The 27,686-nt window shown below is 37.6% G+C and overlaps 1 protein-coding gene and 1 pseudogene across 6 annotated transcripts in view; both read left to right on the plus strand.

Annotated features, from left to right (window-relative positions):
- RELCH (RAB11 binding and LisH domain, coiled-coil and HEAT repeat containing) overlaps positions 1–27,686 on the plus strand; it is a 110,026-nt gene that overhangs the window by 53,061 nt on the left and 29,279 nt on the right. For all 6 annotated transcript variants that reach the window (XR_016036694.1, XM_055417481.2, XM_055417482.2 and 3 more), the window contains 10 exons: positions 1,622–1,712; positions 4,393–4,464; positions 8,693–8,833; positions 9,268–9,432; positions 11,476–11,623; positions 17,413–17,569; positions 18,189–18,312; positions 20,793–20,841; positions 22,812–22,891; positions 26,516–26,622. Coding sequence is in view for 5 of the 6 variants with exons in the window: in XM_055417481.2 (XP_055273456.2) it covers positions 1,622–1,712; positions 4,393–4,464; positions 8,693–8,833; positions 9,268–9,432; positions 11,476–11,623; positions 17,413–17,569; positions 18,189–18,312; positions 20,793–20,841; positions 22,812–22,891; positions 26,516–26,622 (1,134 nt within the window). In the remaining variant the exon portion in view is untranslated. The remainder of the gene's footprint in view (positions 1–1,621; positions 1,713–4,392; positions 4,465–8,692; positions 8,834–9,267; positions 9,433–11,475; positions 11,624–17,412; positions 17,570–18,188; positions 18,313–20,792; positions 20,842–22,811; positions 22,892–26,515; positions 26,623–27,686) is intronic.
- Positions 2,981–3,049, plus strand: LOC129549939 (small nucleolar RNA SNORD36; annotated as a pseudogene).

The raw sequence follows: 27,686 nt of genomic DNA on the forward strand, positions 1-27,686 counted from the left end.
ACTGCCACACACAGTAGGTCGCGTTGGCTCAGCACTCCCTCCCGCCCACGGGCTCGCTGTCTGCCACTCTCCTCAGACTGAGCAGAAACAAAGTCGCTCTTCAGCTTTCAGTCACAGGGACGTAGGTTAAGAAAAGGCAGTGAGGAATTGCTCTTAGAGGTGATGTGAATTAAACATTCTGTTCTGGTTTTCCTTAAAGTTGGCTACTTTGAAACATCTGTGGAAAACATGCTTTTTTTTCCATCAAGCTTTACTGGTTTTGAAGTCATAGATAATCAGAAGTAAAAAAGAAAAAACACTTAACATTGTGACTTTCAGAGTCATTTTAAATGTACCTTCATTCTGAAAAGTGAAAAATCTTTTTCAAAATTTTGAATTATAAATCTATCATCAAATGAAACTATCATATTAGTTATTTATATATTGTTTTATAACAAATTACCCCAAAAGAAAGTGGTTTAAAGTAACACTTGTATTACGATTTATGTGAGTCAGTTCATCCGGGTCTCTTATAAAGCTGTGGTCAAGGTGTTGTCTGTGGCTGTAGTCACCTCAAGGCCCATGGGGGAAGGATTTGCTTCTGAGCTCGTTCACGTGGTTGGTCATTGGCAGGATTCGGTCTCTCGTGGATCTTTGGGCTGGGGGCCTTGGTTCCTCCTGCTCTGACTTATAGCCAGAAGTTGCCTTCAGGCTCTCACCACCTGAAACTGCCCCAGCATGGTAGTGTCTTCAGAGCATGCCAGCTGAGAAGGCAGAAAAGACTCTCTCACGAGATGGCTGTCACAGGCGTTTGTAATCTGATCTTATAAGGGACATCCCATCACTTTGGCCATTATTCTGTTCATTAGAAGCAAATCCTTGGGTCCAGTCTATACTCAACAAGATGGGATTACACACAGGCGTGAATATCGGGAGACAGACCTCATTAGGAGTCACGTCAGAAGCTGCCAACCACAGTTATCTTGGGTTCAGTACCAAAAATTCTCACTTAAGTATCATTTTACTAATACAGTATCTTAGTTTTTAATTAAAGAAATCTGTCTGCTCAGTCATGTCCGACTCTTTGTGACCCAATGGACTGTAGCCTGCCAGGCTCCTCTGTCCATGGAATTTTTCAGGCAAGAATATTGGACTGGGTTGCCATTTGCTCCTCCAGGGGACGTTCCCAACCCAGGGATTGAACCCGTGTCATTTGGGTCTGCTGTATTGGCAGGTGGATTCTTTACCACTGTGCCACCTGGTAAACTGAATTGTAGGAATACTGGGAAAATGATCATAGATTGATTTAGTGACTAGAAACTGAAACTAGAAATGGAATCATTAAACATAATCTCAGAATGTAATATATATATGGGAAGTTAATTTAGGAGATTCAGCTTTAGCGCAGTAGAGACTCTCTTCACAACATCTCTCAAATGGTGTTGCTGTTGCTGGAAGGACTAGTCTTAAGAAACTCACTCCCTTGGAGCAGCCTATCCTTTGGGAAAAGTCAAAAGTCAAATTTGATCATACAGACGTAGTTGTGCTCCATGCTAATTAGGGCTGACTCTTCTCAACCCTGAGCCCTAGTTGTGCTTTCCAATGCAAATGCTCGTCTGCAGCTGTTCACTTTGTCTTTCAGGCAGATGATACTGACGGGCTGCGTGGCATTTGCACGTCATGTTGGACCCACACGTGTTGAAGCTGAACTTTTACCACAGTGTTGGGAACAGGTAAATAGCTGTATTGGGTTTTCTCTAGCTGTTGTATTCTAGGGTATTGTAAATGCTCATATTATCTTTTAAAAATGCTATTAGGAAATATGTGGGATATAAATTATGCTACTATTTCTGGTGCCCAACCCGGTGATTTAACAGTGCTTAAGAAACGTCTGGGATGTTTTGCTTTATTCTGAATCAAGTGAGATACAAAATACAAAAAAAAATTTAAATACTAGTGACTTCAGGGAAAGCAAGAGGCTCTGTGTATGTATAAGTAAGGAGGTAAATAATAGACATAGTATCTGCATATACTGTATACTTGTATATATTTCAGATATATACAGAATATAAAGTGTAAACCTTTGATGTAAGAAGTCTGTATATTTATAATTCAACTCACTATTTACTAACACTTTTGGTTTTATATTGAATATTCCTGTCTTCTCTAGAACTCAGGATCTTTGACTTTGTGCCCTTGACATTTAGGTCATTAAGTAACTCATTGTTCCATCTTAAAAAGATGAATTTCTTACTTATGAAGACAAATTTCATGGCCTTATTTATACCAGCTCTGTCATTTGTTCTTAAGAAAAAATATTACTCTCTGGAATATTGCTAAAGTATATGATCTTTGAGAATTCTCTTCCCACTTTCTTGAGCTATTCACTGTTTTCTTTAACATTTAGCGGAGTCATCTACTAATTTAGTAATCTGAGACATTATTTGAAAGAGAACATTATATATGTTCACATTATCTCTGGCATCCCTGTGTCACCTGTAGGTTGTACTGCACACTAATTCAGGGCGAGACTCTGATCACTGGAAACCAAGTTAAGTTGGAAACAATATACACAACTTCGAATTTACAGTTCTCTCCAGTTCTGTATGTGTGCATGTCTTCTTTAACTGTTTTTCCGTCTTTGAAGCTTTATTGAGATGGTAATTCAGATAGCATGCAGCTCACCCATTTAGAGTCTATAGCTCAGTGGTTCTTAGTCACAGAGACACACAGCCATCACTACAGTCAGCTTTAGAACAGTTTTATCACCTGCAAAAGAAGCCCCAACCCCTTAAATTGGTTCTTGTATTTCAAGGTGGTTTTGGCTATTCTGAGTCCCTTCAATTTCTGTATAAATTTTAAGATCAACATGTCAATTTCTACAAAGAAGCCACCTGAAATTGTAAGGATTGCCTTCAATCTGTAGATCAATCTGGAGAATGTTGCTATTCCAATAGTGAGCCTTTCAATCCATGAATTTAAGATGTCTTTCCGCTTATTTTGGCAATGATGCATGAATTTCTTCACGTGGAATCACTGTGAAGAGTAAAATCCAGGCTTTTTACTCCACTGGTAAAGAATCCACCTGCAATGAGGGAGACCTGGATCCGATTCCTGGGTTGGGAAGATCCCCTGGAGAAGGGAAAGGCTGCCCACTCCAGTATTCTGGCCTGAAGAGTTCCATACAGTCCATGGGGTCGCAAAGAGTCGGACACGACTGAGTGACTTTCACTTCACTTCACTTCTCCGTTTATTTAGGTCTTTTAAATTTTCTTTCAGTAATGTTTTATAGTTTTCAGAATATAATTTACATACTTTTAAAGCTTATTCCTGAGTATTTTATTATTTTTAATACTGTTGTGTAATTAGAATTTTCTGTATTTTTCTGGTTGTTCATTGAAAGTATGTAGGAATACAGTTGATTGTTGTGTGCACGTTTAATTTTGAAACTCATCCTGCTAGACTAAAGAAACGTGTAAGTTTATGTGTAACATATTATGACATTCAAACCATTTTGTCTTGAGGTTACTGTTCCTGGGTTAAGCCTAACTCGGAGATCTCAGTTACTAACAACTCCCATGCCACCTCTTTCTTCTGTAACCCGAATAAACATGGACATCAGGGATCTGTCAACCACCTACCTCCAGTTTGTTGCCCAGTAGATTGCTGCATAATTTCTTTTCTTAATTTTAGGCATCCAGTACTTTAATGAATTAAGTCACCTTTTCATATGGGAATATGAGAACAGATATACTTCTTTTCCAGTCAAAGAAAGATTTGTATTCTGTGAAGAAGACATATGGGAACAAAACCCAGTATGTGTCCTTTGTTTGTTTTTGTTATTTTTGTTATGACTCAGTGTGGTCATGACAATAGTAAAACCCCATCATCTTGCATATGTAAGCAGGAATGAATTGACATCTGCTTACTTGAAAAACAAAGTCGTAACACCAGTCAGGAGCTCTGGTTAAATCATTGATGATTTGCAACTTAATCCTTGAGGTAAAAAAGAGGAATGACAGATCATTCCTGGTACATACTGTAGGCCATATCAGTAAATATCTAGAAACTGGATTTTCCAAATTTGAAAATATAATAATGTTCCTAGGGAAGGAAAAGGTTGCTCCTGACACCCTAAGGAAAGATTTCTTGGGCAAGCCCACAGTCTCTAGACACCTTGCCGTATTTTCATCTTTGCTTTATCCTCTTTCTCTTCAACAGATAACCCCTGTGATCTCATTTTTTAGGCTTTCTATGAGTCCCTTAATCCTGATCCAGGTATAGGGATTCCCAGAAATGGAAAGAAAGAAGCTTTATTGCATTCCTAACAGGATTTGTGGTGAAAAATAATTCTCTTTTGGAGGAAGGGAGGGTATGTTGTTTATGTTTGATTTATTTATTTTTTTACTCTAGATTAATCACAAATACCCAGAAAGAAGATTGCTTGTGGCAGAATCTTGTGGAGCGCTGGCACCTTACCTTCCTGTAAGAATTGTAATTTTTTCTTTAAAAAAAAAACTTTTCCTTCTTTTTTTAGCAATAGAGAAACCTTTTTTTCAGATGTCTTATTATACGTTTTAATCCACATTCTGTCCTAACAAAGGAAGAAGATGAGCTGAATAAAGAAAGCTCACATTGATACCATGTGACGTTGCAGACAGAGGGGGAACATTAGTCATTGATTTTATATGAATATAAATATATTAAACCTCATCAGGAATTCTCAAAGTTTGGTCTGAGGACCCTGGGGAGTTCCTTGATCCTTTCGAAGAAGACCATGAGATGAAAATTATTTTCATAATAATATTAAAACTTTTTTTGTCTTTTTCTCTGTGTTGACAGTTACACTGTTAGTACAAGCAAAAGTTGTAATGCGCAACAGTGCCAGTGCATTAGCGCTGATCAAAGCAGTGACACCCGGATAGACAGATAATGATCATATTCTTCACTGCAGTGCACTCACAGAAAGTCAACTTCACTTAAAAATAAACTTGGTGAATCAGTGAAATTATTAATTCTACTAAATTTTGACTCTAAGTATGCCTCTTTTTTAATATTCTGTATAGTCAGCTGGAAGATACTGATACTAAGCCCTTTTGCTGCATTCTGAACTATGATGGCAGTTGCAGAAAGAAAGCGCTCAGATAGTTTGAGTTGTGAGGTGAACCAGCTGCTTTTGTCGTGGGACACCAATTTTACTTGATAGATCACTGAAAAACAAGCTGGGATTACTCAAACTTGGGTATGTGGCAGACATTTTCATGAGGATAAGTGACATGGAGCCTTGCTTAAGGAAAATAAGTAGACAGTTTTCATTGCCAATGATAAAATTAGAACTTCCAATGAGAACAAGAATTTTGGAAGCCTTGTATCCACCATTCAGAGCTTGACAGCTGCTGTTCTTGTCAGCAGAGGCTTTGAAGGCCCTTCTCCCTTTTTCAGTCACACCTTTCTGTGAGGCCCAGTTCCCTTGAGCCCTCCCACCCAAGCAGCGGAGCACAGTTGAGTGCAGAGCAGATGAGAGCATCCTACCTGTCTTCTTTTGAGTCAGACGTCACTGAGATTTGCAACACAATATAAAGCAACACTATTCCTCTCACTGGTTTTTTTGATTATAGTTATTTCCATTAAAATTATAATTTCATTAGTTATGTTAACCTTTAAGAAGTTTATTAGTTAATAATTTGAAATTTCTCATTTTTAATTTCTGATATGATAAATGTCAGGATGATATTCCCTACCTAAACAAAAGCTGTTTGAGGTGCTCATTAGTTTCAGAATGACCAAGGGAATCCTGCCAGGAAGAAGACTGAGCATGCTGGCCTGCTATGCTCTTGTAGGTGTCTCCTGATGGGCCCAGGGCTTACAGGGGATGGAAGCAAGAGGTGACATCAAGAGTCATTTTACTTTGAACAACGGTCATTTAAAGCAGAGCTTGACAAAGTACAGTCTGAAGACCAAATGGGATCCACAGCCTGTTTTTATAAATAAAGTTTTATTGGCATGCAGCCACACCCATTTCTTGTGTATTGTCTGTGTCTGCTTTCATCCTGCAACAGCAGAGTTGAGTAGTTGCAGCAGAGACGTTTTGGCCCAGTTTGCTGACCCCTGCCCTGAAGGGTCATTTCTATAGGACTGCTCTTTAAACGGAGTACAAAAATTGGAATTGTGCAACAGTACATGGAGAAGACAATGGCAACCCACTCCAGTACTCTTGCCTGGAAAATCCCATGGACAGAGGAGCCTGGTAGGCTGCCATCTTTGGGGTCGTGCAGAGTCGGACACGACTGAAGTGACTTAGCAGCAGCAGCACGTGAGCTATTTGTTACATTTACCGTTACCTCACATTCTTTAGTGTGAGGGTAGACTGAGAAACCCAAGAGTCAGACATTTGTCTTTTTAAAAAATAAAATTTATCTTTTCTTTTTATACAGAAAAATACAAAGAATAATTCAAGAACAATTCATAGTCTCCACTCCCCAAAATGTTGTTGAAAATAAATTTTCAGACAGTACAGAAAAGAATAACATGAAAATCAAAGCCTTCCCTGACCCTGGTCATTCTCTCCAAAGACAGACATCTATGGTTAATGGTTTTTAATGAATACTTACAGAAAATAAAAATTCATGCATATGCAAGCTTACAAATTTATATCTTTTAAATTTTTGTTACTCAGAATTAATCACACTGTACAATGATCTATCTATCCCTTGTGTGGGAATCTGTGCATTTTAAATTTTCACATATTGTTGAAACCTCTGTATCTTGCTTCTCTTGACATGTGCATTTTTTTACTTTGACAGTGTTAAATTGCCCCCAACCAAGACAGCACAGATTGTACTCCCATCAGCAGTGCATCAAAGTTCTTATTTTCCCATACTTCCACCAGGAACTGGGCATAAACTTTTTTTTTTTTTTTTTTAGTGTTTTCCTATTTTTCAGAGAAAATTATCTCATTGTGATAAATTGTGTAGGTAGATATCCATGAGTGAGTCTGAGCATCCTATTATTTATTGTTCCAAGAGAGAGCTGAACATCACATGCTCTCCAAGAAGGAAGAAACTGTTCCACACTGCTCCTAGTACTAGAATGCTAAGCAGCATGAGTAATGGACTTAATGTTTCCTGCACAAATCTCCGCTTGCCTCGTTACCCACTGTAACTGGTAGCAGTAGAACCTCAGTGGAGTCATAGCTCAGATGGCGTGAAACCTCCAAACTTGTCCTGTGGGTTTCCTTAGCGTATGGAAACTGCCACAGTTGACCTCAGCCTCGATCGCTGCAAAGCAAATACCCAGCTGAGGTTTACTTACCTCTGTCCTGTTGCTTGTGTCGATATCAACCAAAAAGCCCTTTTAATACACTTTTAAAGAAACTTTGGGAAGCAGTATTTAACTTAAACGATCAATAAACAAGGCTCTACCAAAAGGTATATTCACCACCCTAAATGTGACCAAACTTTCTATAATTACATATACTTTTGTTTTTAAAAATCAAAACAAAAACTAGATTATTTAAAAATGTCTTTCACACCTTGCTCTGCATACCAAATCACACTGACAGGAGATTTACAGAAGTGGTCATTTCCTTTTATTGTAATTGTTAAATGCAAAAGTGACCTAAACAAGTTTAGGTTTAAAGAATTTTATAATTGGTCAAGTTACAATAATGGTACAAAAAAGGGAAGGAAGAGCAAGAATATGAAAACAATGACACTTTATTCTAACCTCAGACGTTAATTAGGTTGAATCCATGGGGGAAAAGTATGAAATTTAAAACGCAGTAGTAGTTGACATCATATTTAATAGTAACATCTAAAAATAGCCGTGCAGTTTTGTAAGCACTTTTAAAGTTTACTCTCGTATTTTATCCGGAGAAGGCAATGGCACGCCACTCCAGTACTCTTGCCTGGAAAATCCCATGGATGGAGGAGCCTGGTGGGCTGCAGTCCATGGGGTCGCTAAGGGTCGGATATGACTGAGCGACTTCACTTTCACTTTCCACTTTCACACATTGGAGAAGGAAATGGCAACCCACTCCAGTGTTCTTGCCTGGAGAATCCCAGGGACGGGGGCGCCTGGTGGGCTTCCGTCTATGGGGTCACACAGAGTCGGACACGACTGAAGTGACTTAGCAGCAGCAGCAGCAGCTCGTATTTTATCATTCTTTTTTTTTCACCCTCAGTTCTTCAGAAAAAATAGCAGCACCAGGATTTTAGTTTACATACTCCTACCCCAGGCAAATGCTTTGTTTACCAGAGTGATTTTTGTAATCCCTCCTGTTATTATGACTATCAGTGCTTTTCTGAGTTCCATAGGTAGTGATAGAAAGAACAGTCATTTTACACAAAGGAGTCTGTTTATGGCAGAGTGGTGAGTGTTGATTTGCCAAAAGTGCACTGTGAAGGTTTCAGGGATTGGCACATACGTAGTAAAAATACAAAAATATGCTGGGAGATGATCAATACCAAGTACAGGGTAAATGTTATCTTTAGAGAGGAGAATTAGGGAAAGGGGGAGGGTGGGAGAGAGTCTTGCACATCAGCTGTGTCTGTAATGTCTTCTGTGTTTCAGAAATGAGGACTTGAAGCAAACATAGCAGTGTGTTAATATATATTTAATCTGGATTGTGAATACATGGATAGCTGTCATTGTTTTCTATTCTTTTCTGCTGCGAGTATAAATAAATAGTAAAACATGTTCTTGTTTATTTCAGAAAGAGATCCGTAGCTCCTTGGTTCTTTCGATGTTGCAACAAATGTTAATGGAAGATAAGGCAGATTTGGTAAGAGAAGCTGTGATCAAAAGCCTTGGTATCATTATGGGATACATTGATGACCCAGACAAATATCAGCAGGTATGCTTTTCAGAATAAATCCCATCTATTCCATTATAAAATTCTGAATGGTGTAAAATCCCAAATCTCTGATTCAGATACCCCATAATCTATAGTAGGGATGGCAGATGTGTCAACTTGTACAAGGTAAAGTTGGCTGCCTGGTTTCAATTCTGCAATTTCAAGGAAAAAATGCTTTGATTCATTTATAGTATCTGCCACAGCTTTGTGGCAGGAAATTGGCAGCAAGCATGCCATTTTCTCTCTGGTTTCCCCATCAGTGGATACATGACATTTTTCTTTTACGAAATTGGGAAAGGTAGACTTATGAATGGCTTCTTTCTCACTTAAAATATCTTCTAAATGTGTTGGAATGTATGTTTATTACATTTTATTGTGTTTTTGAGGCTTCTGTTTTGCTTTAAATCCCCGTTGTGGCTGTCCCCTTTTGGCAGGGTTTTGAACTGTTGCTGTCAGCCTTGGGTGACCCCTCAGAAAGAGTCGTTAATGCCACACATCAAGTATTTTTACCAGCCTATGCCGCCTGGACTACAGAACTTGGAAATTTACAGTCTCACCTTATACCCACATTGCTGAACAAGATTGAAAAACTTCTCAGGGTAAATGCTTCCTTTATTTATACAGTTAACAGAAATTTTGAAAGTGTGTTTTAAGGCATCTTAAAGGATGTTGGGGAAACAAAGATAGAAAGTATGACTTCACTTAACATTCTAATTAATTACCCGTTAAAGATTCTATTGGTCTGGAGCCAAGAGAGATTTGAGGAAGTTTTGCTTGACTGAAGCTAAGGAGAAAGGGCACGATTTGACTTTGTTAGCTAAAATAGCACCTTTGTGGCACCTACTCTGACACTGTTCCCAATGCTGCCTCTTCCTAACCTCTTCTGAATACTTAAATACCTTAGATAAAGTATCAGCTTCAGTCCCCAGAACACAGAGATAACTTAAAATATGAGTCTTCAAAACTTTTCTTATTTACACAATGTCAAAATGTTTTAACTTTATTTCACTACATTTGTTCATGCCCTCACTCTTTAAAATGATTTTTCCCTTCTTCCTAAGTAAAGAACAGAAGAAAAGTCGATACAACAAAAATAATTTTTGTGCTAACAGTCTCAGCATCTAGAAGAAAAACTGTTTCTTTCATGTGTATTATGTACACATTATGTACCATATTTTATAAATAAAATCTATTATTTCATACTTCAACTCTTTGATTTATATTTTGGTTTTTTAGTATGGTAACTCTTTAACTTACCACAGCTGTCAAATGACAGGACCAGGATCAGATATCAGCCTCTGAAATGACACTGTTGCCCTTTCTACCCCCAAATTTTAAGAATCTTTATAAGACTCTTAACATAAAGTATTTTAACATATATATATATACTACTCTGTATATGGTCTTACATGTATATATGTGGATTTATTTAATTTAAAAATTGGGCTTTTTTTCCTATAAATTTCAAAATGCATGTTGAAGACTGTAAATAGACTAGAGTCTATAGAGTACTTCATTTTTTATGAAACCTAGGGAATTTTTCTCAAGTTTTTTTTTTTAATATTTGCATCCCTTCTATCTGAGAATTATCCATACTGGGTTTTTTTTGTTCCATTCCATCACACAGGTAATTCCACATTGCTACTAAGCATAGCTACAGTATTCAGCACAGGTTAATGTTCCATAAAGAAATTAACTAGTTTAGAACTTGATAGTAAAAACCCTGAGATACCCGGTGTTTCTGACGCAGCTATTGTTTATAATATAACGGCGTCCCCGAGGCTTTGGGCAGCAGTAGCACGTTTGTCTCTGACGGTTCTGTTTCTCACTTTGGCGCCTGGACTCTGTACCCACAGGGATCGTTTCAGTCTCCTTGGTGGTAGTTTCTGTCACCTCTTTCTTTTGTTTCCTTTTGAAATTTCTTATGCATTTTACCTATACATTGAGTTATTTTAAAGTGCATTAAATACTCGAAATACAGTTGTCATCAAATCTATGAAAGGAGTTTGGAAGTAGAGAGAAAATAGTAAGTGCTGCTGCTGATTGAACAGTTGAGCATTTAAAATGATTCCTTTGATCACTTTAATATCTTTCACCTGACAACTAAAATTTCAAAAGTTAAGATGCTCTTAAAAGAAAAAAGCTGTGAAAGAGGTTCCATACAAATGAAATGACTTATGTTCACCCTGAAGTTTTCCATACAAAAGATACTATTCCGTCCACAGTGCCTTGTGAAAGTTAAAATGTTAGCCAACCAGTAGTGTCCAACTCTCTGCAACCCCATGAACTGCAGCCAACCAGGCTCCTCTGTCCATGGAATTCTCCAGGCAAGAATATTGGAGTGGGTTGCCTTTTCCTCCTACAGGGGATCTTCCTGATCCCAGGGATCGACCCGGGATCTCCTTCATCGCAGGCGGATTCTTTACCTTCTCAGCCACCAGGGAAGCCCCCACAGTGCCTTAGCTCTTCATATTTTCACATACTCAGAGCAATTCAGAAAAGATTCTTGGTCATCTCCATTAGGTTTACTGTGAGGCTAATATCCATGTCCTTCAATGTTTTATTGTTTCCACCAAAAGGAAAAGCATCATAAATGCACACTCTCAGGAGACTAAATCAGCTTCCACCTGCTTGTGTTTCAGGAAGGCGAGCGCGGGCTGGATGAGCATAAGCTCCACGTGTATCTGTCTGCCTTGCAGTCCTTGATCCCATCTCTCTTCGCATTAGTGCTGCAGAACGCACCCTTCTCCAGCAGAGCCAAGCTTCATGGTGATGCACCACAGATAGAAGGTATTGAATTTAAATTATGGAAGGAAGGTGTAGAACATCAACAGCTTAGCTGCCCACAGAATTGTTTTTGATTAAAATTGTAAAGGTCACTTTGTTTTAGTTGCTAAATCGTGTCCAACTCTTTGCAACCCCAAGGACTGTAGCCCACCAGGCTCTTCTGTCCATGGGATTTCCTGGGCAAGATTACTAGAGTGGGTTCCCATTTCCTTCTCCAAAAGTCACTTTATGACAGCATAATTACTAAAATGTATTATACGTGTGGAACTGCATGGTCAGAGGGTGTGATACCTAAGGTGAACTACATGGCTTCATCATTTATGGATAATGCTCATGGTGTTATTTTACAATATTTATTCTTCCTCTCCATTCTTAATCTAGAGCCTTTTTATAACCTTTTTTTTTTTTCAGTGCGGTAAGTCAGAAGTAAGTGTTTTCTTTCATTAACAGAGCTAAATTAATAGCTACCAGGGCCAGTTTGTGAAGCTTTTCATTTTCATTTTCTTTGTATTTTTTTTCTTCCTCAGCTATTTTGTCTTATTTTCAGTAGGGGAAAGAAAGTGTAATTACTATTTCCTGCTGTGTCCTTGATAGGAATATAAGCATATGCAGCACAGTTTCCCCCACCAGAAAAAACAATATGATTTATTTTCAGGAATACATGAAATTGATAGCAAAAGCCATTATTTTCTTACCTCGAAGTCCAGCTAACCAGTAAGTTACCCTTGATCCATGGCACGTGGTAGCCCCACAGCATCCAACCCCCAGAATAAATGGCTATAGACAAGCTATTAGTATGTATGAGATTTTCAGATTTGTGAAATTATCCATCTCTCCTATAGGCTTGTAATAAACAGGAGTATAAAATCAAGTGTTTTAGTGTTACAGTTTCCGTATAAAGTAAACTGGGCCACCTGTAATCCCTGGGGTATGAAGCAGTATATCCAACAATATGCGAAGCCTCGCATGAAAATGGTATATACTGTAAGAATGCCAGCTTTACTTGGAAAATTGAGAATGGATAAGGTAGAGTTAGTTTAATTTTTTTTTTTAGTTTATTTTAATTGGCGGCTAATTACAATATTGTATTGGTTTTGCCATACATTGACATGAATCCACCCCGGGTGTACATGTGTTCTCCATCCTGAGCACCCCTCCCACCTGCCTCCCCATCCCACCCCTCACGGTCATCCCAGTACACTGGCCCCGAGCATCCTATATCATGCATCAAACCTGGACTGGCAATTCGTTTCACATATGATAATATACATGTTTCAATGCCATTCTCCCAAATCATCCCACCCTCGCCCTCTCCCACAGAGTCCAAAAGTCTGTTCTATACATCTGTGTCTCTTTTGCGGTCTCGTATACAGGGTTATCATTTGCATCTTTCTAAATTCCATATATATGCGTTAGTATACTGTATTGGTATTTTTCTTTCTGGCTTACTTCACTATGTATAATAGGCTCCAGTTTCATCCACCTCATTAGTACCAATTCAAATGTATTCTTTTTAATGGCTGAATAATACTCCATTGTGTATATGTACCACAGCTTTCTTATCCATTCGTCTGCAGATGGACATCTAGGTTGCTTCCATGTCCTGGCTATTATAAACAGTGCTGCGATGAACATTGGGATACATGTGTCTCTTTCAATTCTGATTTCCTCGGTGTGTATGCCCAGGAGTGCGATTGCTGGATCGTATGGCAGTTCTATTTCCAGTTTTTTAAGGAATCTCCACACTGTTCTCCATAGTGGCTGTACTAGTTTGCATTCCCACCAACAGTGTAAGAGGGTTCCCTTTTCTCCACACCCTCTCCAGCATTTATTGCTTGTAGACGTTTGGATAGCAGCCATTCTGACTGGCGTGAAATGGTACCTCATTGTGGTTTTGATTTGCATTTCTCTGATTATGAGTGATGTTGAGCATCTTTTCATGTGTTTGTTAGCCATCTGTATGTCTTCTTTGGAGAAATGTCTGTTTAGTTCTTTGGCCCATTTTTTGATTGGGTCGTTTATTTTTCTGGAATTGAGCTGCAGGAGTTGCTTGTATATTTTTGAGAATAACTCTTTGTCAGTTGCTTCATTTGCTATTATTTTCTCCCATTCTGAAGGCTGTAATCATCTCTGTATCATTCCAGTTTTAGTATATGTGCTGCCGAAGCAAGCGTTAGCTTAATATTTTTTAATTATAATTATTGAGGAGAATGAAAATTCAGACTTAAACCACAAAGTGCTCACAGCTGGCCACTTTAGGTTCACCCCTTCACTCATTGAGGCACTTCAGCTGCCTCGGGGCTTTCTAATTCCCTTTTTCTTTCTGTCTAGCTGTACTGTTCTGCTACATCCACCATAACAAAGTAACTTAAAGGTAGTGCTCTAACATCAGATGCTCGTTGTCTCGCAGTTCTGAAGGCAAGAGGTGTAAGATCAGGTTGTCAGCAGTGTTGGCTCCTCCTGGAGCCTGTGAGGGGACAACTCTTTCCTGCCTGTCCGCTAGCTTCCGGTGGCTTGCTGGCAGTCTCCGGTACTCTAGCTTGTAAGCGCGCCCCCCAGGCTCTGCCTTCACCTTCGCGTTCCGTTCTCTGTGTGTGTGGGCTCGCATCTTTGTGCCCAAACTTCCCTTGTCATGAGATCAGTTATACTGCACTGAAAGTCCACGCTGTTCCAGTGACTTCATCTTATCTAATTACATCTGCAATAGGACTATTTCCAGAGAAGATCATATTCTGAAGTCCTAGGGGTTAGGATTTCAATATACAAATTTTTAAGGGAGACACAGCTCACCCCATAGCATTCACTATCATTCATTCACTTATCAAATAATTCTTCAATGTCACCTATGGCCAAGCACATGCTAGAGGGTAGACAGAAAATTTTCAAAACTACTTTACCATTCTGAACAGGTGTTTATGTGACCTTTCCTTGTGATTATGTCTTTATCATGTCAAAAATAATCTTGAAGTTCTCACTGACTTAATTTGACCTTCTAACTTTTAATAGTAGCTGTAAATGTTAATGTTGTTATACTCACATGTAGGTTATAATACATTTACTATAAATGAGGAAATATTATATCCGTATTTAGGGTTTGTCTATATAGCTGTGTCTATATGTCTGTCTGTATGCACATATATATAACTTGGGATACAGTTTATTACAAGGGAAGATTTGTTTTTCTCTTAAATAATGAAAATTCCATAGCACTAGCTAATATTATGCTATTTTGAACACTTCAGATGCACTCACGAATAAAACAGACAAAATCTCTGCCATCATTCAGTTCAGTTCAGTTCAGTCGCTCAGTCGTGTCCGACTCTTTGCGACCCCATGAACCACAGCACACCAGGCCTCCCTGTCCATCACCAACTCCCGGAGTTCACTGAAACCCATGTCCATCGAGTCGGTGATGCCATCCAGCCATCTCATTCTCTGCCGTCCCCGTCTCCTCCTACCCCCAATCCCTCCTAGCATCAGACTCTTTTCCAGTGAGTCAACTCGTCGCATGAGGTGGCCAAAGTATTGGAGTTTCAGCTTTAGCATAAGTCCTTCCAATGAACACCCAGGACTGATCTCCTATAGAATGGACTGGTTGGATCTCCTTGCAGTCTGCCATCATAGAGCTGACATTTTGGTGGGAAGGAGATACATTAAAGAATCATAGCAGCTGTTATTTTGCTGGATTTGGATAATTTTGGTAATTTTTAGACAATAATATGCTAGTTTTTTGCCAGTCTGCTGAAATGGCATTCTGAGGATTTTTCTGTATGTTCACAGTTAGATGCTTAAATTTTTTAAAATCCTTTTAAATAGAATAATACTTTGAGGTTCCTAAACCATTCCGACTACTTATCTTTTACAACTGAGTTATCCATGGTGTATTAGTTGCTCATTCATGTCCAACTCTTTGCGACCCCATGGACTGCAGCCTGCCAGATTCCTCTGTCCATGGAGTTCTTCTGGCAAGAATACTGGAGTGCGTATCCATTTCTCCAGGGAATCTTCTCAACCCAGGAATCAAACTCCGCTCTCCTGCATTACAGGAGATGTCTCTTTACCATCTGAGCCCCCAGGGAACCACTGAGTTATCCAAGCAATTGCTTATTCCTTGTTTTGCTTCTCTTGGACCTAGCTTTAAATCTTTGGACCTTACTTTTCCTGTAATAAATCTTAACATTATCTATTTTACTCTTAACTCTTGCACTGTTTTTCAGAAATTTGTCATATTTCTGAAGGAATAATATGCATTCCATCATAGTATCACTGATTCTGAACAATATGATATAACCCTGTTTAAAATGATCAGATGTGCTTCGACGTGGTATAGAAATATGAGGCACAACTTCCCTCACCGTCCAGATCTGTTTGATTCCTAGGTTGAGATAATGACAATTCATGCAGAAATCTCAGAGAGTATGGGGTACCGTTTTACCTATGTTCATATATTTGTTTGTGTATTATGATAGCAAATAGAGACTTGAACTAACAAGGGACAACCTTTATCTGTACTTAAGATATTGTTAAATACCTTAGGAAGCATAGGAAGACAATACCATCTTAATTTTGTCTTTCAGCATTTTAAAAGTTATTTCATGTTTTCTTAAGTTTAATGTTTATCATTAAGCCATTCATATGCTTTGAGAAAATGCTGCATCCTTCACTGTCTTTTTAGGGTGTCAGCCTCTACGCAGGAGCTGTTGGGCCACTAGGGATTTCCCTTCAACAGTAAAGGAGCTGTTGGTAGCGTTCATCATTTAAGAGGCAGCTAAGACCTGGAATCTGATTGTGATCTGTAGAATCGTAAATTTTATTGATATGTTCAAATTTGAAAATATACTAATGTATATTTGTTATTTATTTACACAATTTTAAAAGTCATTTTTTCGGTTTTCCGCTAAAACTTTTAAAGTTTGTTTTTGAGACCCTGGTTATAATATTTATAATAATTTTTTTATTATTATTATTACATATAACTTTATCTTACTGGTCACTGCTTTTAACACTTTATATTAACTTTATGTTTATCAGATTATGGAAAACTTTCTAAATAAAGCATTTGATATTGGAGATTAAATACTTAAGAATCCTGTTCAGCTCAAACTTTAATGTATTTTAGGCTATTCTCTGGTATTAAACAATATTTCCCTGCTGTCAACCTATTAGTTTCTTACTCCATGAAGGAAATATCTTATTATAGTTATTATTTATTGACATAAACAGTCTGGTGGATTTACAACTATCTTTTTTTTTTTTAACCAAATTCAAATCCATATTTTAACTGAGATCTTATTTTGGAGCAGATTTTAAATTAAAATAAAGTTTTGCTTTTTACTGGCAAACTCTTTCATTTCAGTTTTCGTTTACTAGATATTTAGTCTCATAAAATCTTAATTTTTGAGATTTGTTAAATTTGTTCACATGCAAGAGAAATTCACAGTTGACCCTTAAACAGCAGGAGTTTGAGGTGTACACACCCACACCCACTTAGATAGGGATGGTTTTCCGTAGTTAATATTGTAGTCTGCCTGGTCCATGGTTGGTTGAATTTGTGTCAATCTCTGACACAAAGGGCTGACTATAAGTTAGACAGTTTAACCCCTGATTGTGCAGGGATCAGCTACATTTCATTTTTTTCTAAAAGTAATTTAATGTATTTTAGTTTTATATTTAAAGTCTATAATATGCTAAATAGATATTAGGAGGCAGAGCCTTACTTTTCTTTTGATAAGATAGTTAACTTTCCAAGCTGCCATTTTATACATGATTTTTCTCGCTTCTCTTTTTTGTAGTGACTAGGTTCCCTCGGCCTATGTCACCTCTTCAAGATGTGTCTACTATTATTGGAAGTCGTGAGCGACTGGCACTGCTCCTACAGCTTTATGACTACCAGCTGGAGCACGAGGGTACAACCGGCTGGGAAAGTTTACTGTGGGTTGTCAATCAGTTGTAAGTTACCACTTCCATGTTCATTTAGTACATATCAGCTACTTGAATGGAAGATAGCTCACTATATTTAGCCTGGGAACTGAGGGACAAAATATAGCAAAATATTTTTTTTTAAAATAAGAAAACATAACTTGGCATCATCTGTGGTAAACTTTCTTCAGGAGAGAAGATTTATACCTGTAGACATGTAGCTGCTTATCTGTGAAAACGGTGTGTCTGTGTTATTGCAGAAAGACCTGTCTGCTACCTTATTATCTAAAAGTGGTGGTGGATTGTAAACTACATCCACACTTCTCATTTTTGAGGCTAAAATATATGGTGCCATGTTAGCCGAGCTTTTGTATGAAGTATCACCTCCATTGACTTGAGTCTTATTAACGTCACACTTAGAATTCTGCCATTAAGGGTCCATATATTTCATGACAACCTGTTAAAATTTAAGAAGTTTGCAGGATATAAAGTTAAGACTTTTTCAAAGGGTCCCAAACAACTCCTTTGCATTCTAATTTTACTGGCTGTGAAAAGCAGAAGAGATTGTTAGATTTGGATAGGTTCAGAAATTGGCAAGGAAACTAATTTATCTGTATACCCTGCCTATTTTCCTTTCTTTCTTATTCAGGTTACCACAGCTGATAGAAATAGTTGGCAAAATTAATGTTACTTCAACTGCCTGTGTCCATGAATTCTCCAGATTTTTCTGGCGCCTTTGCCGGACATTTGGCAAAATTTTTACAAACACTAAGGTAAAAACTTGTATTTCATATTTTTTTATATGCAAGACATATAAAAATGTAACGTGCTAATTAACGCTATGGCGGAGTAAGTAAAAGCAGGAACCCTTCCTTTATTCTAATTATCTTTTAATATCTTAGAAAACTGTGATAATAAATGAAAATTCTGGTCTGTAATATTCTTATCTTTATTGATTTTCAAAAAATTATTTAGCCAAAATTTAGCCTGTATCCACATTTAAATATAAGGTCTACTCACTGTGGATGTGTCAGAGCTTTCCAGCATAGAAAGTATCAGCTAGGGGACTCCATTGCGATTCTTTGAATGTGCTTCTTGTACCGAATCTGCTACAGACTCAGGAAGCCGCCACTTCCTCTATGCTTTGGTCAAAACTTCAGTTGATTATGGGCTTCCCTGATAGCTCAGTTGGTAAAGAATCTACCTGCAATGTAGGAGACCCCGGTTCAATTCCTGGGTCGCGAGGAACTGCTGGAGAAGGGATGGGCTACCCACTCCAGTATTCTTGGGCTTCCCTTGTGGCTCAACTGGTAAAGAATCCACCTGCAATGCAGCAGATCTGGGTTCGATCCCTGGATTGGGAAGATCCCCTGGAGAAAGGGAAGGCTACCCACTCCTTCCCTGAAGATTCTGCCCTGGAGAATTCCATGGACTGTATAGTCTATGGGGTCACAAAGAGTCGGACACGACTGAGTGACTTTCACTTTCACTCAGGTGATTATAGATAGAAAGCAGCTTATGTAGAATACTTGCTACAGGACAGGAGCTCTTGGAACAGAATGGACACTTGAGACAGACGCTGCGTATTTCAATCACTGTCGCATTTGCCTGACCAGGTTATTTTGTTGTTTAAATATTAAAATCGGGAAGTCCTTAGGTCCTACTTCCTTCTCTAATCCTGTTAATGCATTTGTCTTCATGACAGACTGTTGAGCCAGTTCTTTAGAGCATTAACAAAAGCTTATAAAGATGTAGTTGCTATGCTGCGAAGTCACTTCAGTCGTATGCGACTCTGTGCGACCCCATAGACGGAAGCCCACCAGGCTCCTCCGTCCCTGGGATTCTCCAGGCAAGAACGCTGGAGTGCCATTTCCTTCTCTCCGTAGTTGCTGTGCGTTGAGATGTTTAAAAGCTAAACATTTTGTGGCACCTCTTTACTGAGCCTGTAGTTTTGAAACATTTGGAGCGTAACAGTTTGGTGTGGTGCCCTCACAAAATTCGGAAAATGGGCTATGACTCTGTGCATCCTCGAATAAGCCGTTTACTGTATCTGTACTTAATCTTTTCATGTGTGAAGTGAAATTCAATCCTGTACATCTGATGCTGTAGCTTAATCTTTTCACAGTGGTCTACATCTCAGTTTAAATGGAATTTGCAAATTAATATTCCTGACCTACTGATAGGAGGGCAAAAACCAGACCTTAATGTTACTGTCGGAGAAGGCAATGGCAAGCCACTCCAGTACTCTTGCCTAGAAAATCCCATGGATGGAGGAGCCTGGTGGGCTGCAGTCCGTGGGGTCGCTAGGGGTCAGACACGACTGAGCGACTTCACTTTCACTTTTCACTTTCACACATTGGAGAAGGAAATGGCAACCCACTCCAGTGTTCTTGCCTGGAGAATCCCAGGGACGGGGGAGCCTGGTGGGCTGCCGTCTATAGGGTCGCACAGAGTCAGACACGACTGAAGTGACTTAGCAGCAGCAGCAATGTTACTGTAGGTGAAACCAAATATTTCATTAACATCTAATTATTAAGTATAATTGGATTTTACTGGGAATCACTATTGGCAGAAACTGTTTGACATCTCCAGAAGAAGTAACTGTTATTTATTTTACTTTTTCTTACAAAAGCAATTACAAATTCACTTTAACACTTAAGTGGTTGACTTCAGAGGCCTGAAATCTGTGATGTTAAAAATAAAGATTGAAACAAGCATTTCCTCTAACTTAAAACTTTAATGTTAAATTCTGTCTTTCATGTTTAAAATTAAATTTTAAAAAAGTTAAAGACCAAGCCAGTGGATATAACATAATGAGTATGTTACTTACTGAATATACAAATGAATGGAATTTCATTTTCATTCCTTTTATACACAACATTTTTTTCAACAATTTTAATTGTATAATATCTGCCTAAATACCCTTTCTATCATCAAGTTCTGTTTTGGGAGGTAGTAATTTCAAACACTTTAAGTCACTTTGGAAATTATTTTAATTTAGTGAAGGAATCTAAAGGCCCTTCAGAAAACTTGCTGACCTAAATTGATTTTTTAAATATTTTATCTCTAAAAAGATGTTGTTTTCGGAAACTTGACACTTCTCTTTTCCTATGGCTTTTAAGAACTGTTAGGTTTTTGACTACTTGAATCTTTAAAAATAAGTAGTAGTAGCAATGGTAGGAAACATTTTATTTAACCATTGATTGGTCTGTTGAACCTGAGACTTTCTGGATCTTTTCTTCGGGTTGCTTAGGTAAAACCTCAGTTCCAGGAGATTTTAAGGCTGTCTGAAGAAAATATTGGTAAGTCTGTGCATTATAATTTATAAAAACAATTAAATCTCTTTATTCCAGAAAAATACTTTATTCATTATATGCAAATTGTATAAATAAACTAGCAAGTACAGTTGAAGAGGAAAATTTATACTATGGAGTTCTTGGGTTTACAGCACTGCTACATCTAATATCCTTTCCATGAAGTAGTAATAAGATTAATCTCTGTCAGTTTTACTGTAAATATCTACCTTCACTGTAATCAAACTGACCTAAGCCTGACCTTCTCAGACTGTGTACTTACTTGTACCCTTAGAGGTTTGAAGTGGTGCAATTGAAATACTAAAAAGGAAAAAATACAGAGCATGTAATTCATAATTAGTTACTTAGAACTTTTAAAAATTAAAACAAGTATAACTGAATAGAATGTAAGATATACATTTTTTATTTTTAATGAAACATGAGATTTTTATGAAACTACAGGCTTTAATGGGCAACTCCAGCCCCTCGGTTCATACCTGTCTTAAGAAGTCTGGTTATAGCACCAAGAACTCCTTTATGTTTGGATCTTATGTCCCTGTGTATTTTTCTAATTTCTAGGAATGAATTGTGAAAAATATTAAGGACAAAAATGTATAGTCCCTATGATTTGTATTTTACCTTGGCTGTTTTGGATGTATAGGTAATTCTTATCTCAGTCTTCTAGTGATTTGATTTGAGTCGTTTGGACTCCGTTTTTGTCTGTCCTCAGAGGTAATTAGAGAGTGAATAAGTGATTCCTTTTAAGTTTGAAAATGTCAGTGAGGTGTTTTTTTTTTTTTACAAATGCTTCCTAAAGTTTATATTTAATAGGTTTCTAATGGTTAATTACTTGGAATTAAAAATTGGTATTATCTGTTTAGTCAATTATTCATTCTGATGATGATAACTTTCAGAATTATTAGGAGGTGATTATATATAGTCTATATGTATGAATTCAACATAAGCTTATGTTTGTAGCCTCAGATTTACTTCTCAACTACCATAGTCACACTCAGCCAACATCAGTACTCCCCAAAAGATAAAATTACTCTTGCCAAGAGAATAAAAAAACCTCAAATACTAACTGATCTGAAAATAGATTCGTTTTGGGTGAAAATACTTTCAAGACAGTTAAATACATACTTTCAATTGAACTCTGTATGTACTACTTTCTGAAAGATTTAAAACCATATAAGAATAGAAAAAAGTAATTTTTAAAACTTTGAGTACATAAAAGCAAATGTGACACGCTTCAAATAATGCCTAACATCAGTAAGTGGGAGCTGTTTTGCTGTACATAGCAATTGCCACATCATCTCTGGACCTTTTGTAGAAAAATCGTCTACACATGCTGCATAAGAAAATCTGATGTCTTAAAGTTGTCACAGGACACTCAGCTGTGGTTGGATGCATTCCCGTCTCCCCAAGCTGTATTTAGCCTTCCTACTCCATGAAAACAGTCAGGGTTCTGTCTGGCTTCTGAAAAACCCCTGTACAGGGTGCAGGAAGAGCTCTGGAACTAGGCTAATACTGGAAACTAGGTAATGTCTCATGTCTAGAAGCAGGTTAAATACATATCTAGGTGTCTCCTTTCAGCTGAGTGCCTTTATGTTTTACTGAATACTGCAAATTAAAAGCCTGAAAATTTAAACAACATGCTTATACAATCACTTGGGAAAATGTTAAAGAAAGCTCTGATTTATGACTATGCAAATAACAGTATAGCATTTCATTTTGGTCATTAAAGTTTTTCCCATCTATCAAAATTGTATATGCTAATGGCTCTGAAAAGTATTAAGTTGCATTTTCACAACCACCAGTGGATATGTATTTTTTGATCAAAGTATTTTTAAAGTAATGATAACGTTTATTTGTAAGCCTTGTAACCAACTGTAATTTAAAATATAATTTGTACTATGACTTTTTGCTTTACATTTAAAGCGTACTCAGATATTTAAAATTATTTTTGTGATTTTTAGATTCCTCAGCAGGAAATGGGGTCCTCACTAAAGCTACTGTCCCCATTTATGCAACAGGAGTCCTTACGTGTTATATTCAGGTAAGGGAAAAATTCTTTGGCTGAAAAATGTAAGAACACTTTCTGTTTAGAGAGATAGCTAGTGTTACGTCTTTTAATGTGTCTGTAAGTGAAAATAATACCCATAAATGGGAAACAAATTTATTTATCCTTCTTATTCAATAAATAATTTATAGTAGAAACCATATTTTGATAATAGTCTCTTGAGGACTATCTCTGTTGAACAAATAAATTTAGAGATTGTGTGCTTCTTGATATTTTGTTTAAAAGTGTTAGATTGTACTATGTAGCAATTTCTTTGTGTTTCATAATAATTTTTTGATTAATAAAGCACATGTGTTAGGTGAAGCAAACTGCAAAATTCTGTAACATACTGTTTTATCACTTTTAGCAAAGTATTTTGTAATCCTGAAACATGAAGGATTGTTACAACTCTTTTATTGCTCATGGTCTTTGCTCAGCTGGGCCTCTCTTCCACTGTTCTTTTTTTTTTTTTTTTTAGTTTATTTATTTTAATAGGAGGCTAACTGCTTTACAATATTGTATTGGTTTCGCCATACATTGACATGAATTCGCCCCAGGTGAACATGTGTTCCTCATCTTGTACCCCCCTCCCACCTCCCTCCCCATACCATCCCTCTGGTTCATCCCAGTGCACCAGCCACGAGCATCCTATATCATGCATCGAACCTTCCGCTGTTCTTGCTGGTAGTCGCTGTGTGGCTGCGTTCACCTGGTTGGTTGGTAGGGCTCCTGGCAGGATGACTGAGCTTTAGTCCCCATGGAGTCTTAGGGCCTCTCTCTGTCCACAGGTCCTGTGCAGCGGCAGAGCCAGACTCATTCTGTGCTAGCTTAGGGCTCCCAAAATTGTAAGAAACAGAATCTGCTAGGCTGCAGCCTAGGCTTTGGAATCAGCACGTCACTACTACTGTATTCTGTTGGTTAAAGCAAGTCACAGGTCCAACCCGGATTCAAACAGGAGGAAACGGAATGAGAGTTTGACCCGGGAGGTGGGTTCATTGGTGGTCACCAGTATAGCAGACCACCTCACTGTGCTTAGCATTGTTTTAAATAAACACATTGTGTATTAAGGCATATCAGTCATTTTTAAGTGCGAGGCAGTCCCACCTGTGAGTTGAAAATATGGACTCAGGATAAAGCATTTGTAGAAATTATGACACGATAATTCCTATGTAGTATTTCTGACCACTCCCCCCGTTTAATCTGATTGTAATCATAGGAAAACAGTAAAATAAATCCAAATTAAGTATTAAAAAGGAATTCGAATGGGAAAATCAAAGAAGAAGATATTTTTTCCCCAAATTTTCCACACTAATTCCTAACTTTTTTTGCCTTTTAAATTCAAAGTATAGCCGTTCATATTTATTGCACTCTTCTTCCAAAACAGATTTGAACCATCTTGTAATATTGAACTGTAGTTCTACAATATCATAAGGTATCTTGCAGTAGAAGCTCCAACTCCGTTAAAGTAGTACGGTATTCTTTTAACTCTTCTACCTTGGTTTCTCAGACTGCCTCATAATACAGATAGACACAGGATTTCTGTGTTTAGAATATTTTAAGTTCTAACCTTCACAGATTGCATCCATTGTTGTCCTTAAATTTGTGAAGATTAAGTCCTGGTGTATTACCAGGCACAACAGCATGAATACCATTTTCCTCTTTAATTCTGGAAGCTCTTCCAGCAGAATAACAAGTGTGACGTCAGTGTTTCCCTCTCATTTTTAAGCTTGGGCAGTCAGTATGCTAAGTATGTTGATTTTGACCATAAAGAGTATTTCAAGGCATAATAAATACAAAGTACACATTTAAGGCTTGGTAAAGTGTGAAATACAAGGTTTGTCTCATAGCAGTCCCTCAGAATAGATTTATTGAATAAGTCAGTATAGACATATTTTTTGAGTCACTGTGTGAAATCCAAATATCTAAAGAGATAAGAGCTTTGCTACTATTTACAAAATGAGAATTGAGTGGCTATCATAGATTGCTAGCGCTTAAGGAAGCACACGCCAGTGTTTTTCTTACTAAATGAAATTTTCTATTGAGGTAAATTAAATGTCCTTGTTGCTTTGATAAAGCCTATTTTGAATGAAGTATGTAAAGCAGTATTACTTGTTTTGAAATTTCAAAGTTGAGAAATTTTGTTGTAATAAATTTTCAAATCAAAGAATTCATGCTCATTTAGCAGTGTATTTTATAGCTGTTACTTCACAGTTAAGTGTTTTCAGATTTACAGTTAATTTTCCAAATTTTATGGATCCTCTAGTACAGTAAGCAACTAAAAATCAGTGAGATCTCTGTTCCACCATAACTCTGATGGTGGCTTGTCAGCGCTTCCGTTCTTCACTAAGCAGACCCGCGTATTAGAAAACGGCTGTGTCCATCCTTTATTCATGCTAAGCATTACTTTTATCAGTCCTTTACTTTTACCTCACTCTGAATTAGCGTGACCATGTAGGAAAAGCTAGATGGTAATCTAGTCTTCCTCATGGATCTAGTAATGTATGTGCCTTTTTAGTCACTCAGTCATGTCCAACTCTTTGTGACCCCATCGACTATATAGCCTGCCAGGCTCCTCTGTCCATGGGATTTTTCAAGCAAGAATACTGGAGTGGGCTGCTGTTTCCTTCTCCAGGGGTCTTCCTGACCCAGGGATCGAACCTGCTTCTCCTGCCTTGGCAGGTGGATTCTCTACCACAGAGCCCCCAGGAAGCATTGATACTGATACATATAGAAGCCGTTTATTGTTGACATAATAGAGCCCTAAAGACAAAGCGTGTGACTCTAATTTATTGTATATTTATTTCCTGATAGAATGCCAGATTCTTTCCCTTACAGATTCTGGCGATTTAACATAAAATTATCTTTTTTAACTTTTCTGTTGAGCAGACTTGCTTTTTCTTAACAAATTTCTTAATAGTGTGCTGTGTAAAAAAAGAAAGAAATATTTCTGATTATTAAAATAATGGTTTGTCAAAGAAAGTTTAAAAATAAAGGTAATTTTTTTAATCAAAGGTGTGACTTTTTTTAAGGACACAATGGGTCTATATTTCAGCAAGTATGCGACTTCTCACCACTTATAATTTCTCAGATATCAGTTTCTACTCTTAGGTGGATAACTGTTTTAGTGGCTTGTATTTAAGTATTTAGAGCCAAAATTAATGGAAAGTAAAACTGTTAAAATAAATTTTAATAAAAAAATTTACCTCTTTATGTTTCAAACCAGAACTATCTTATCAAACTCTGCAGTGATGCAAATAATCTGTATCTGAGTTGTCCAGTGAGGTAACCATACATGGATGTTAAACAGCTTGAATTGTAATTAGTGCAACTCAGGAACTGAATCTTTTATTTTACTTCTCTTTAGTTTGAGTATAAGTTACCACATGTGGTGAGTGACGACCATATTGGACAGCTCAGGTCTAAATAATGAATCAGAATAGTATTCTTCCTCATACCATTGTGATCGTAGATATGCTTAATAAATATCTTTAATTAAAATGCTTACAAATTAGGTTATTTTCCCCTTATTTGATAAAATGTTCTAATTGTAGATACGAAATGATGGTTTTTAAGTTCTGTTTGATTGCTTGGAAATTCATTGTCAGTCTTTTTCCTCCATAGGAAGAAGACCGAAAGCTGTTGATTGGATTCTTAGAAGATGTAATGACCTTGCTTTCATTATCTCATGCTCCTCTTGATAGCCTGAAAGCTTCTTTTGTGGAACTGGGGTAAAAATAATAGCTTATAATTTTTAAAAGCTATAGAAAGTTTTAAAATTGGTTTTATAGACTACATATTTTTAGTCTAAACAAAGATGACACACCAAACTTCTTGATTTTTTTACTTAAGATCTTTTTGTTCTTTTTTTGTATATTTTAATACTTTATAATCAATACATTGTAATAGAAGAGTGAGGTAAAGGATACAGATAAGTCTTCTTTGAAGCAGCTGGAGGCATAAAATCAAGTACAAACTTGAAGAAAATTCAGTGGCCCCAAACTGGAAAAGAAGTCCTAGTGAAAGCCAGACACTGGGCTCCCTTTTCCATTCCCTTTGATTTGCCTGGTTTACCGCACAATTGCACTCATCTCACTAGCAAAGTAAGGCTCAAAATTTTCCAAGCCAGGCTTCAACAGTACGTGAACCATGAACTTCCAGATGTTCAAGCTGGATTTAGAAAAGGCAGAAGAACCAAAGATCAAATTGCCAACATCCACTGGGTCATCGGAAAAGCAAGAGAGTTCCAGAAAAACATCTGCTTTATTGACTATGCCAAAGCCTTTGACTGTGTGGATCACAACGAACTGGAAAATTCTTCAAGAGATGGGAATACCAGACCACCTGACCTGCCTCCTGAGAAATCTGTATGCAGATCAGGAAGGAACAGTTAGAACTGGACAGGGAACAACAGACTGGTTCCAAATCGGGAAAGGAGTATGTCAAGGCTGTATATTGTCACCCTGGTTATTTAACTTCCATGCAGAGTACATCATGAGAAACGCTAGGCCGGATGAAGCACAAGCTGGAATCAAGATCACCAGGAGAAATATCAATAACCTCAGATATGCAGATGACACCACCCTTATGGCAGAAAGCGATGAAGAACTAAAGAGCCTCTTGATGAAAGTAAAAGAGCAGAGTGAAAAAGTTGGCTTAAAACTCAACATTCAGAAAACTAAGATCATGGCATCTGGTCTCATCACTTCATGGCGAATAGATGGGGAAACAGTGGAAACAGTGACAGACTAGTTTGGGGGGCTCCAAAATCACTGCAGATGGTGACCAGCCATGA

The sequence above is a fragment of the Moschus berezovskii genome, chromosome 28 (genome assembly GCF_049115385.1).
Source record: "Moschus berezovskii isolate FMDL1 chromosome 28, NW_MosBer_1.0, whole genome shotgun sequence".
NCBI lineage: Eukaryota > Metazoa > Chordata > Mammalia > Artiodactyla > Moschidae > Moschus > Moschus berezovskii.